This window comes from Sciurus vulgaris (genome assembly GCF_902686455.1).
Source record: "Sciurus vulgaris genome assembly, chromosome: 3".
Classification (NCBI taxonomy): Eukaryota; Metazoa; Chordata; class Mammalia; order Rodentia; family Sciuridae; genus Sciurus; species Sciurus vulgaris.
In genome coordinates, this window is record NC_136463.1 from 167092405 (window position 1) to 167107145 (window position 14741).

At 34.8% G+C, this 14741-nt stretch overlaps 1 protein-coding gene across 1 annotated transcript in view; it reads right to left on the minus strand.

The window, feature by feature from the left end:
* ABCA12 (ATP binding cassette subfamily A member 12) overlaps nucleotides 1–14741 on the minus strand; it is a 170972-nt gene that overhangs the window by 24382 nt on the left and 131849 nt on the right. Inside the window, exons 35-39 of the mRNA XM_079132508.1 lie at nucleotides 14464–14550; nucleotides 13616–13709; nucleotides 10943–11070; nucleotides 9414–9501; nucleotides 7288–7393 (exon numbers count right to left, since the gene is read on the minus strand). Coding sequence (XP_078988634.1) covers nucleotides 7288–7393; nucleotides 9414–9501; nucleotides 10943–11070; nucleotides 13616–13709; nucleotides 14464–14550 — 503 coding nt within the window. The remainder of the gene's footprint in view (nucleotides 1–7287; nucleotides 7394–9413; nucleotides 9502–10942; nucleotides 11071–13615; nucleotides 13710–14463; nucleotides 14551–14741) is intronic.

Sequence of the window (14741 nt, forward strand, 5' to 3'; positions counted from 1 at the left end):
CAAATAGACCACAACACAATAATACTAGGTGATTTTAACACACCTCTCTCACAGCTGGATAGATCGTCCAAACAAAAATTGAATAAAGAAACCATAGATCTCAATAACACAATCAACAATTTAGACTTAATCGACTTATATAGAATATACCATCCAACAAAGAATGAATACACTTTCTTCTCAGCAGTACATGGATCCTTCTCTAAAATAGACCATGTTTTATGCCACAAAGCTACTGTTAGCAAATACAAGAAGAGAGAGGTACTACCTTGTATTCTATCAGATCATAATGGATTGAAATTAGAAATAAATGACAGAATAAAAAACAGAAACTTCTCCAATACTTGGAGATTAAATAATACACTATTATATGATGAATGGATAAAAGAAGACATCAGGAGGGAAATTAAAAAATTCTTAGAAGTAAATGAGAACAAAGACACATCATATCAAAATCTCTGGGATGCTATGAAAGCAGTACTTAGAGGAAGATTTATTTCAAGGGGTGCATTCAACAAAAGAAGTAGAAATCAACAAATAAACAATTTAACACTACAGCTCAAAGCCCTAGAAAAATAAGAGCAGACCAACACCAAAAGTAGTAGAAGACAGGAAAATAGTTAAAATCAGAGCTGAAATCAATGAAATTGAAACAAAAGAAACAATCAGAAAAATTAACAAAATAAATAGTTGGTTCTTTGAAAAAATAAACAAAATTGATAAACGCTTAGCCACACTAACAAAGAGAAAGAGGGAGAAAACTCAAATTACTAAAATTCGGAATGAACAAGGAAATATCACAACAGACACCAGTGAAATACAAAACATAATTAGAAGCTATTTTGAAAATCTATACTCCACCAAAACAGAAAACCTCGAAGACATCAACAAGTTTCCAGAGACATATGAATTACCTAAACTGAACCAGGATGACATACACAACTTAAATAAATCAATTTCAAGCAATGAAGTAGAAGAGGTCATCAAAAGCCTACCAACAAAGAAAAGTCCGGGACCAGATGGGTTCTCAGCCGAGTTCTACAAAACCTTTAAAGAGGAGCTCATTCCAATACTTCTCAAAATATTCCATAAAATAGAAGAGGAGGGAACCCTCCCAAACTCATTCTATGAAGCCAATATCAACCTGACACCTAAAGCAGACAGAGACACATCGAAGAAAGAAAATTTCAGACCAATATCCTTAATGAACATTGATGCAAAAATTCTCAACAAAATTTTAGCAAATCGCATACAAAAATATTAAAAATATTAAAAATATTAAAAAGATAGTGCACCACGATCAAGTGGGTTTTATCCCAGGGATGCAAGGTTGGTTCAACATCCAGAAATCAGTAAATGTCATTCAACAGACTAAAAGTTAAGAATCACATGATTATTTCAATAGATGCAGAAAAAGCATTTGATAAAATACAGCACCCCTTCATGCTCAAAACACTAGAAAAAATTGGGTTAGTGGGAACATTCCTTAACATTGTAAAGGCCATCTACACTAAGCCCATGGCCAATATCATTCTAAATGGTGAAAAACTGAAAGCGTTCCCCTAAAAACTGGAACAAGGCAGGGATGCCCTCTTTCACCACTTCTATTCAACATCGTTCTTGAGACCCTAGCCAGAGCAATTAGACAAACCAAAGAAATTAAAGGGAAAAGAATTGGAAAAGAGGAACTCAAACTATCCGTGTTCGCTGATGACATGATTATATATTTAGAGGAACCTGGAAATTCCACCAGAAGACTCTTAGAATTCATAAGTGAATTCAGTAAAGTAGCAGGTTACAAGATCAATGCTCATAAATCCAATGCATTTTTATACATAAGTAATGAATCTTCAGAAAGAGAAATTAGGAAAACTACCCCATTCAAAATAGCCTCGAAAAAAATAAAATACTTGGGAATCAATCTCACAAAAGAGGTGAAAGACCTCTACAATGAGAACTACAGAACACTAAAGAAAGAAATTAAAGAAAACCTTAGGAGATGGAAAGATCTCCCATGTTCTTGGATAGGCAGAATTAATATTGTCAAAATGGCCATACTACCTAAAGTGCTGTACAGATTCAATGCAATTCCAATTAAAATCCCAATGATGTACCTTACAGAAATAGAGCAAGCAATTATGAAATTCATCTGCAAGAATAAGAAACCAAGAATAGCTAAAGCAATCCTCAGTAGAAAGAGCGAAGCAGGGGGTATCGCAATACCAGATCTTCAACTCTATTACAAAGCAATAATAACAAAAACGGCATGGTATTGGTACCAAAATAGACAGGTAGATCAATGGTACAGAATAGAGGACATGGACACAAACCCAAATAAATACAATTTTCTCATACTAGACAAAGGTGCCAAAAATATGCAATGGAGAAAAGATAGCCTCTTCAACAAATGGTGTTGGGAAAACTGGAAAACCATATGCAACAGAATGAAATTAACCCCTATCTCTCACCCTGCACAAAACTCAACTCAAAATGGATCAAGGACATCAGAATCAGACCAGAGACCCTGCATCTTATTGAAGAAAAAGTAGGTCCAAACCTTCAACTTGTTGGCTTAGGATCAGACTTCCTTAACTGGACTCCCATAGTCCAAGAAATAAAAGCAAGAATCAACAACTGGGATAGATTCAAACTAAAAAGCTTTCTCTCAGCAAAGGAAACTATCAGTAATGTGAAGAGAGAGCCTACAGAGTGGGAGAATATCTTTGCCTCTCATATTTCAGATAGAGCGCTAATTTCCAGAATCTATAAAGAACTCAAAAAACTTTACACCAAGAAGACAAATAATGCAATCAACAAATGGGCTAAGGAAATGAACAGACACTTCACAGAAGAAGATGTACAAGCAATCGACAGATATATGAAAAAATGTTCAACATCTCTAGTAATAAGAGAAATGCAAATCAAAACTACCCTAAGATTTCATCTCACCCCAATTAGAATGGCGATTATCAAGAACACAAGCAACAATAGGTATTGGTGAGGATGTGGGGAAAAAGGTACACTCATACATTGCTGGTGGGGTTGCAAACTAGTGCAGCTACTCTGGAAAGCAGTATGGAGATTCCTCAGAAAGCTTGGAATGGACCCACCATTTGACCCAGCTATCCCACTCCTTGGCCTATACCCAAAGGACTTAAAATCAGCATACTACAGAGATACAGCCACATCAATGTTCATAGCTGCTCAATTCACCATAGCCAGAATGTGGAACCAACCTAGATGCTCTTCAGTTGATGAATGGATAAAGAAACTGTGGCATATATATACAATGGAATATTACTCAGCCATAAAGTATGATAAAATTATGGCATTTGCAGGCAAATGGATGAAATTGGAGAATATCATGCTAAGTGAGATAAGCCAATCTCAAAAAACTAAAGGATGAATGATCTCGCTGATAAGCTGATGAGGACATATAATGGGGGGTAGGAGGGTTTAGCGTTAGGGTTAGGGTTAGGTTTAGGGTTAGGGATAAGGAGGGTGGTAAGAATGGAGGAAGGAAGGACTGTATAGAGGGAAAAGAGTGGTGGGAGGGGTGGTGGGGAAGGGAAAAAAAATAACAGAATGAATCAAGCAACGTTGCCCTATGTAAATTTATGATTAAAAAAAAAGAATGTGAAGAGAAAATCTGCAGAATGGGAGAAGATGTTTGCTGTGTTCTGACAGAGGATTAATATCTAGAATATATAAAGAACTCAAAAAACACTAAAACCCCCCTAAATAACCCAATTTAAAAGTGAGCAAATAAATAGACACTTCTCAAAAGAAGAAATATGAATGGCCAATAAAGAGGTGAAGAAATGTTCAATATCATTAGCAATTAGGGAAATGCAAACCAAAACTATACTGAGACTTCATTTCACACCAGTCAGAATGGCAGTCTTCAAGAATACAAACAATAAAAATGCTGGAGAGGGCGTGGGAAAAGAGGAACACTTTTACACTGTTGATTGGACTGTAAATTAGTACATCCACTATGAAAAATAGTTCTTCAAAAGGCTAGACATGGAACCACTATACTAATCCTTGGTATTTATCCTAAAGAATTAAAGTCATCATACTATAGTGATACGTGCATACCCATGTGTATAGCAGCAAAATTCTCAACAGCCCAACTATGGAACCAGTCTAGGTGTCCATCAAGGGATCAAGAATGGATAAAGAAAATGTGATACATACACATTATATATATATATATATATATATATATATATATATATATCATACATATACATATATATGTGTGTGTGTAAATGATAAATAAGTGTGGTACACACACATACACACAAATGGAGTTTTATTTGGCCATAAAGAAAAATAAAATTATGTCATCTTCAGGAAGATGGATGGAACTAGAGACCATTATGTTAAGCAAAATAAGCCAAACTCAGAAAGTCAAGGGTCAAATGTTTTCTCTCATGTGGAAGCTATACAGGAAAAGGAAAAGAAAGGTGTGTGTTGGGGACTGATCACAGGAAAAGTCAAGGGAGATCCGTAGAGTCGAGGAAAGGAACCAGGGGGGGGAAAGAGAGGAGGGAGGCGGAAAGTGCTAGGGAGTGAAATTGACAAAATCATGTTGTATGTTGTGTGCATGTACGAATATGTAACAACAAATCCCACCATTATATACAACTATTATGCACCAATTAAAAAATGAGGAGGGAAAATATTTTAGAAAAAGAAGGCAGCATTCTATGCTGTGTCCACAGATGCAAAGCTAAAATGAGATGTTCCCGTGTCATTGCTGCTAATGCAACAGAGGGTAAGACTAGGCACTGGCGTGGTAGGGGCAACTGTTAGTGCTTCTGACAAAGAGAGTTCAGCTAGATATTTGTCAGGGAAAACAAACAAACCCATGCTCTTTGGGAAGAATGACAGAATTTTCATGCAAAATTAACCACTAGAGGGAACCACACGAATATAATAGATATTAACATTGCAAAGGAAAGCTAATTAAAAGATTTTTATTAGCATGGTAGAATTTAAAAAAATCAATTTTACAGTTAAAATAAAATCCCAATTCATGCAGAACCTAGCAAAGATTTCTTCAAACTTGTAATATGTTAGGGGGAGGTGGTGAGAGAATAATTGGGTTCACTTTTAAAGACAAGTACTACTACCATGGGAGGCTCCATCCATACATTACAAAATGACAAAAGTATTTCAGGGTGATACAGATTTCTTGTTTTAAAGAAATAAAACCATTTCAGAGAGAGCAGAAAACTACCACTTTCATGTATCTAAATAAGAAAAATTAATAAGAAATAGAAGGCAGACTACTACTAACCTCTTTATAACTCAAGCTAAAACTTACTTTTAAATAAAAAAAATAAATTTCAGTTTAGGATCAATATAAAGTTTATGTTCTAGAATTCTTACTTTTTATGTACTGTAACTTAAAATATAATGTAGGAACTATAGAAGATCACTGGAGTCTAGAGAGGCTTGGATTATCTCCGTCTAAGTGAAAAACTCTAATTATAAAGGAAACCAGAATACCACTTTCATAAAGCTAACCCCACGGAGGTCCTCTTATTCACTCTAGTTTTGTGACACTTTCCCCAAGTCATTTTTTTGGCTGTTATGCTTTCATTATCTGTCACAATACATGTCTTTTGCTCTGAACGAAACACCCCACTGAAAGTCAAGTTTTCAACTTGACTTCAAACCTTAGTAGCCACCATTTCATTTAATTTACCTCTTTTGACCATGCCCTTTATTGATGCTCTAGATATAAGGACTATCAATCTTTTTATTTTCTTTATGGTTCTTCCTGCTAGGAAAATGCCATAGCAGTTGGGGAAAAAAATACTGTTCTCTCTGTAATGAAGACTCTTGATGGTTCTGTTGCTGGGATGACTGTTTGATGCTATGGTTTACTTCTACAATCACCAGTCCACCTGGCAGGCACTATTATGCCCAACAGTAGGGAAATGAAAGAAAGGGAGGAGTCGGCATTTCTCAAAGATAGTTTGTGTCTTTTTTCCTACTTAATAGGCTATTTATTAGGCTTCATCTTGGTCAGCAAATGTGTTACTTAAATTTTGTCTATCTTTTTAATTATTACTTTTTTTAAAGATCAACATGGAAAAATAATTTGAGCAAGACTCAAGAAAGTGAAATGGTCCAATGAACAGTAATTGAATTAGAAAAGAAATAAATCAATTTCTTTAAGTTCCAACACAATTCTAAAAACTACGTGGGAGCCTTTTGGGAAACCCAGCTGAAGTAGACCTGAGTCCAGAGAAGCAGTCCGGAGTTAAAGTGTGGATCTGGAATGACCCCAAAGACTCATGTACTTAAAGGATTGCTCCCCAGCACAGCAATGTTCAAAGGTGGGGCTTTAGGAAATGATTGGATCATGAGGACTTTGAGTTTATCAGTGCATTAATCCACTTGGTGGATTGATAATCTGAATGGACCACTGGGAGGTGGGACCTAGTTGCAGATCACTGGGAGTGTGGGGTGGAAAGGTTTATCTTGTTTCTGGTACCATCCTCTTTCTCTCCTTCTCAGCTGCTGCGAGCTGAGCAGCTTTTCTCTGCCATGCCCTTCCACCATGATGTTTCTGTCTCAGAAACTGCAGACCATGAACTGAATCATCTGAAACCATGAGTCAAAATAAATCTTTCCTCCTCTCAGTTGTTCTTGTCAGGTATTTTGGACATAGTGACAAAAAGTTGACTAACGCAGCTAACATAGGAGTATTAGGAAAATGAACAAACAGGAGGTAGACAGTCTTGGACTGAAATTCCACTTCTGGGAGCAATAATATCACCCTGAAGGGTGTTGAAAGGATCAGCAATATTTCATATAAAGCATGTATCATATGGCAAATGATCAATTGGTGGTAGTAGTCTGGGTAGGTGTAGAGCATTTTAGTTTAAAAGTTTCATCTTCATGTTTAGATTTGTCAATAGTATTTATAAATGTTAATTGTTTAAAAAGTGTGACGTATAGGTAAGTAAGTAATTTAAAAATATTTTCCTATGAGATATATCTTCTAGGTACGAGTGAAGACATGAGCATGAACTCGGAGTTATTATCCTGAGTTGATAAATGAGGGAACTAAATTAACCTGAAGTTAAGGGAATTATCCAGAATGTTCCATCTGGCAGGAGTTACTACTTCCAAATTCCTTTTAAAGACCTGTGATTTAGATGCCATAAAATACCAGCTACTAGGAGGAAAGAGATATAATGTGCGTTTTTACAGGGAGAGTAACAAAAGTTGCAACACGAGATGCCTTTGTGTAAGTAACTTTACCATGCCGGGCAGCATCATAGTTCGACATGTTAACTCGAAGGAGGAAATTATTCAGGCTGTTGAGGTAAGCTGGAAGGGAATGATAGCCTTCTGGATCATACCACACCTGTTAAATTTTAAAAGAAGGCAAGATCAATAATGTATTCACATAAATCAGGCTACCTTAACATCTGACAGGCTAGCTTGTTCATATTTAAAGAGCAAGCACCAATTTCCCAATAATTTATTTCATTTTAGCAGATTATGAGCTATCCCCCCAGAGTGTTGATCACAGACCCATATATTTCCAACTTAAAGATGGGCAGAGGTTAGAAAGAGAGTTGTTCTGAGCGACACACAAAGCTATTCGTTATTCTAGATCTTTTCTGTTATCATGAAATCGTGATCTTGAATCTTTTCTAGATCTTGAAATAAACTAGAGAAATCATTGGTTTCTCCATCTCTGTGGCAGATCCAAGGTGATCCATGGTGAATACTACTTGAATTATCGTATTCTGATTCTTAAGAATAGTAGTAAATAGTGGATTGAGACAGACATTATTACCCTATGTACATGTGTGATTACATGAATGGTGTGAATCTACATTGTGCACAACCATAGAAATGTAAAGTTGTACCCCATTTGTGTACAATGAATCAAAATGCAATCTGTAAAAATAAAAAAAGAAAAAAGAAAAAAAAATAAAATGTCACGAATCAAAAAAAAAAAAAAAAAAAAAGAAAAAAAAAAAAGAATAGTAGTGGAAACAAATGACATACAAACCAGGATAGAGAAAGAAAGAAAACACATATTCAAGTACAGGGTCCTTAGTGACAAGATTGACAACCTTGAAATCTCATTATTAACTTTCTATTCCTAGTTATAACCCACAAGACAGTGAGTAACTTGATCTTCTACATCAAAAACAGAAGAGTTTAAAATACTGGTGTACTTCAATTCAAATCCAATTGATATTTCAAAATTACAAATTTGATTTAGAGAGAAATTATTTCATCTTAGAAACTCCCTTGTTTAAGCAAGAATATTTGTGTGTGGAGAGGGAATTGGGAGGAAGAAAATGGGAGAGGACACTGAAATCCCTAGCATTACTATTTTCTACATTAACTTGTGAAAATCTGCTCATATAGGTCCTATAATACATATCTCATAGGGATTTTGTGAGGAGGAAATTAGGTAGTTTGGATGAAAGGCGATACTAATGCTTGGCATATAATGGTCACTAAATGAATATTAGTTTCCCCACTTCCTCCAGGACTGTATATGTCTCTTACTACCAAATGAGAAATAGGGGAAGGATAATTTAAAATCCCTATGATCATCAATGATCATAAGGGTAACCATATGTGTCTAATTCGGTGCCTACCTGGGACAAAGCATAGTTATGATCTGGAAGAAAAAAACGTCAACGTGATTATTTATCTTCATCAAATTCTGTTAAGTTTCCAGCTTCACTAAGAAGTAAGGCTAAACATACATACATACATATGTGCATGTAAAGAAAAATGTATGTAGAGAGAAATACATAAAAATTAATGTATAGAGGAATAAAAAATTACAGAGGGAGCATAATTGTTACACCATCACATGGGATGGAAAATAAAATTTTCTTGTGGTCAGAACTCCTTTTCCCCAAACCTCTGTGTCCTTCCAATTCACAATCCTCTCTCTTTCTCTGGAACAATATGGTTGAGTTTCTCCCACTCTTAAAGTTTGTGGTAAAGGCTGTCATAGTCTATATTTAACTTTTTGTCTGTTGCGTATGAATGATGTTTGGGAGTTTAAGCCTGCTCGCAATATGAAGCTGGGTATTTTCACTTCCATTGCTGAATGTTTCGTTGAATGGAATTGAAACTACGTATTTCTAAATTCTATTGCATGTGGGCATTGTGGTTGTGGTTTTGGCTATTATTAGAAATACTCCTACACCCAGTTTTGTCCCTGACTCCTGGTCCTTATGTGTTCATGTTTCCCTAGGGTACATATACAGATTGAAATTACTGTGCTATAGGATATGCAAAATACCAATTAATCGTACACGTTTAGTTTTTACCTCATAAAAATGTTTAAATGTGCCAATTTCGCGTCTATATTTGTATGAGATCCTAGAAGAAAGACCATAATTTACCTTAGCAAGTGTTCTATTGGCAGGAACTGCTGTTATATCAAAACGAAGGTCATTAGTCAAACGCAGTCCAAAACTCCAACCTCCATATCTACAAAGGGTAATAACAGTTATACTTGTTTCACTGGATAAAATCTTCGTAAGTTGATCTCAATTACTTACATAGGAGATTGATTTTTTTTTCTTTCCATTAGGAACATATTTCCAGTATGAAGCAAATGCTGCCTGACATATTTTGCATTTTATTGATTCCTTTTATCATATTTTAGTCTCAAGTGTACATTATAAGTAAAGGTAGAAAGTCCTTCTAAACAATTGCATATGTGCAGTTCTAAAAATGAGAGGCAGTAATCCAATCAATTCCAATTGATTCCTCCATCTTAACTGAACCATGCACCATCTCAAAATCTTAATTTTGGTGCTTAAATATAATTTTTAGGGAATTAGTAATAAAGCAACAAAACATTAGTTATCTTTTTTCAAGTGACCCAATTTCTTCTCTACTCCAAACTTTTTCTCCCTAGCTTATTCTCTGGTGGTGTTTTTTTTTTTTTTTTATTTTACATGTTTGAAGGTCAGTTGGATTAATTTAACTACTTGACAATTCACAGTCTCCTAGAAACAAAAAAATTTTTTTTTTTTTTTTTTTTAACAATTTCAAGTGTAGACAAATTTGGTTGCCCACCAGATTAGGGTCCACTTAAATAAATAATGATGCAATGCAACTCACTTGATTTGAATAATCTTAAAAGGCAGGTTTTAGAACGGTTTGATTATAATAAACCCATTTCATTTATAATAAATAATTTTCTTCTAAAATATTCAAATACAGAAAATAAAAATATTTTCTTGTTCATAATAAAACCTGAAAATATTTACATGGATAACTGTGTCTTAACGTTTCTGGAAGGATATACATCAGAATGGGAATTAGTGGTTATATCTACATGGAGAAATACTGTTTTTCTTCTTTTTGCTTATCTGTAGTTTAAAATTATTTTACAGTGAATGTTAGTCATTTTTGTATCTTTAGCAGCAAAAGAGGAGAGGGATGGAGGAGGAAAGGAGAACATGGTAGTGAGTTCAAGCTCAAGAACTTTCTGTCCTTGGTAAATGCTTACGCAGCTTAAGTATGTGGCCTTGCTAAACACGGGGACACTTTGTCCACTCACAGATACACTCTAAGTTTTGAGATATCTTATTTGAACTAAGGCCAACTGTTATCAAAAGTCATGCTTTCAAACATTCCCAATAGGCATGATCCACTCAATAACTTCTCTTTTCCTTCAAGGAAAACAATAAACAAGTTTACCTACATTTTTGAAGTCTAAAACAGCCAATGCTTTTCAGTTTACTCAAATTAATCTTAGAGACATTACTTGTTTTAATACATGAGACTGTTTAGACAACACTAAGAACTTACCCGTGTAAATCATCAATAGAAATTTGCAACTATCATCTCTATTGTCTCAAGTTTAGAAGTCAGTTACCATTAAATTAGTAAGCAATAAATACAGTATAGAGTATTTTACCTCTTTTGGACAAACTGATTGGCAGTCGATATAAGATAATTTTCCATGTGGTGCCCAGTGAGATTATAAATTACTTGAGAAGAATAAGTTCTTCTATGAGGTGGAGAATAGTTAAATTTAGGACATTCCTGGAAAAAAAAATTAAAATTAGGTTCTTTCTGGCTTGTGCTATGCAAATTAAGTAGATGATGTCAAGGAGTTTTAGTCTCCTGATTTTGTCTATCATTGCAACTGGTGGAGTGTGATAAAACTGCCCTTTGACTCTAAAGAATGTCTTGCCTATGGCCAGGAATTTAGCATAAATAGTTATCATCAATGTAGAGCATATATATGTGTTTAGGACTTAGTTTGTAAAAGTCAAGAAGAGCAGAAGTTAACAAATATTTGATATTTCTTTCACTGTGCTGCCAAGACAATGTTTTTGGAGAATAATAGTAAACTTTAAGAAGACACAAGATTCTCTAAAAAATTCACAAAGTGAATTTTTAGTGTGCACATCTATAATCCCAGCAGCTCCAGAGTCTGAGACAAGAGGATTCCAAGTTCAAGGCTAGCCTCAGCAATTTAGTGAGGCCCTAAGCAACTTAGTGAGACCTGGAGTGTTAAACCACTAAGCCTCATTTCCAGCCCTTTTCTACTTTTTTTTTTTTTTTTTAATTTTGAGACATGGTCTCACTAAGTTGCTTAGGTCCTTGGTAAATTGCTGAGGTTAGATTTGAACTTGTGATCATCCTGCCTCAGCGTCCTGAGCTGCTGGTATTACAAGCATGTGCTATCACTTCCAGTCTACTCTCATTTCTGATGGGAATATAATAGATGTGAAATTGCAAGTCCCACAGGGCATGCATATTTTCCACACCATTATGTATCATCAAATAGTTTAAAAAGTATTTGCACACAGCAAATTGACATCAGCAGAATATGAGTGTATCTTTGTCAACACTTGGAATTTTCCTTCTTCATTTTAGCCATCTTGGTGAATGTGGAGTGGTATTGCTTTGTGGTTTTAATTTGTATTTCCCTGATGATTACCTGTTCACATATTTATTGGCCATTTGGATATTCTTTTTGTATAATGTCTCTTTCTGTATTTTTACAAAAAAATTTCTATTATCTAATCTTTTTTCTGCTGATTTGTGTTATACTTTTTCAGGATGTAAGTCCTTATTGCATGTTGATACAACACACAATATCGTCTTCTACCGTGTGGATTTCCTTCTTAACCCTCTTCTTTCAAAAAATCTTAGGACTTGGGCTGGGGTTGTGGTTCAGTGGTAGAGCACTGCCTAGCATGTGTGAGGCACTGGGTTCAATTCTCAGGACCACACATAAATTTAAAAAAAGAATAAAATAAATGTCTATTAATATCTGAAAAAAATTTTTTTTAAATCTTAGGACTTGACTTTATCCATAATGTATGTCTGATGTACCCTGCTCCAATTATGCAAAGTGACACTTCGTTATTAAACAACTGAAAATAAACTGATGTAATAGGTTAAAAATGTTTAAAATCTATCAAGTTTTTTGATTAATAAAAATTACCCAGTTGCAAGTTTAAATATTAACTTAGTTGACTTTTACTGTGAATTTAAGAAATGAAGATTTCAGGCATCAACTTAATTAGATGAGGGATTAAAAAACTCTGAATGCTAAATGTAAGACTCATTTTTAAATATTCAAGGGACTCTTGTCAGATCCCAGCTGTTATTGTTAGCGGCTATCTTGCATGAGAACACTAAAATGGGTTGTAGTCACCGAAAATATGGCCAATCTAATATGGTACCAAGTTCAGGGTACAAACATGTATCACTTTGAAGAAAATGTCACTAGATTCTGCTTCTGTAACAAAGTTGAAATTATAGTGAACCTTAGGAATTAATAGTGGCTTATTTCCACCAATGTTTTTAAATTTTTAAAAATATTTAAAAAATTACCATACTAATTGTACAAACTTATGAAGTACAATGTTTGATTTTGATAACTGTGTGCATTTTGTAGTGATCACATCAGAAATATTTAACTTCTCTAGTGAACTTGATGCTCTTAAAAGTTTGGTGAATTAAATGTTATGCACACACAAATATACCATAATGAAACCCATTATTCTGTATAATTAAGATGCATTAATAAAAAAGCTTGGTGGATTGATAGGCTTGGAAAACTAAAGTCAGTATCCATAGAACATAGAGGGAGTAAGGGCGTGTTGGGTAATGTTTCCTCTTTCAGGAAGTGATTTTTCCCACCTCCTGGAGGAGTTGCTTGGAGATATATGGACTTCCACTCTAGACCTACCCATAACTGACTTCCCCACTGACCAGTACAGTGGCAGTCACACTGTATTTTCAAATATAACAGTTATGGTCTCATTTTGTCCTGCGAAACATACAGCTTTCTATTTAGAACTGAACTGAGATCAGGAATTCATTTTTAGTTGGTTTCCACAAAAACCATCATAGAATTTTCTACCTTTGGAACTTTGTCCTGAGTTGGATTTAAAACAGTGACTTGGAGTTCAAAGTCAATATTTTTGAGCTGCTCAGGTCCATATCTCTGAGCTACTAGCTTCCATAAAATGAAATTATACTGACTCCTTGGTAACCTGACTAGATCTTTCAAGGTTTGATATTTATTTCCTTCTTTTTTCTACTTTGCTGATACCAAATTCCATTTTACCTGGACATTTTCTGAGCAGGAACAAACACCAAAATTAGTAATAGGTTCTCCACTGGTGTTCCATCTTTCCAGATTGTCTTTCTTTAAACACCTTCTGCAAATAAAAATGAAACGTGTGTGTGTCTGTTCTCATATTTACATAGACACATATAAGAAGTACTTGGTATTAAGTTCAGATGTGTAGTCCTATGTGCAATATACCTATTTTTTCATACTCGGACTATGCATTTCACTACCATTTTTAAGTGAGATGACATTTTGTGGTGGGGAGTTGAGGGAGAGCATTTATTAATTAAACAGTGTTGGGATCAAAGTACATTAAATTGTCTTACTCTGGTGGGATGAGGTTTTTTATTCCCTTTATTCTCTTTGCTCCTTCCATTTTCTCTTCTAACAGGAAGGGGATATTTTGGCATAACAATCTAAGATCAGACTGACATATATACTATCTTGAAAGTTTAAACAAACAAATCACATAGTGTAAGGACGGGGTAACTGGGAGTCAAGACTTGGGACTCAGGGTTAGCTACATATCTTACTATTTGGAGATTTTTGGGCAAGTTTCTCAGTGCCCATGAGCCTCAGTTTCTTCATCCATAGAATGGGATTAAAAATGCATAGGGTCATGATTCTTAAATATAAGTATGTATACAAAAGAGCAGACAAATAGTAATGAACATTTGATATACAGCAAAGCTTAGGATCAAACTAAAGGAAATAAATAAAATCTGTTAAACACAGATATCCATCAGAGCACTTCCCAAATAATGCAAACATGTGTACACACATGTGCACACGCATAAACTGGGTTTGTTTCAAATGAAAGAAGAAGAGCAAGGACCACTTACGAATCGCTGGCGTTCAGACACACATTGTCAATGCCAGGGAAATCCCACATTGCTGAGACTAGTCCTTTTGTGCTTGGGTGAGAATTCCTGCAATATTAAAAAATGGAATCAAATCCATGGTCTTCCACTAGTCTCCCATATTAAACTGATGTTCATGAATAATTTGAAAACATGAAATTATGCTAACTATAAGACTATATTTACTTAGAAATTAAAGAAATTCTGTCTCCAGGGGGAAAAGGTACTAGAAAACATATGCACATGTCTTATCATTTTCC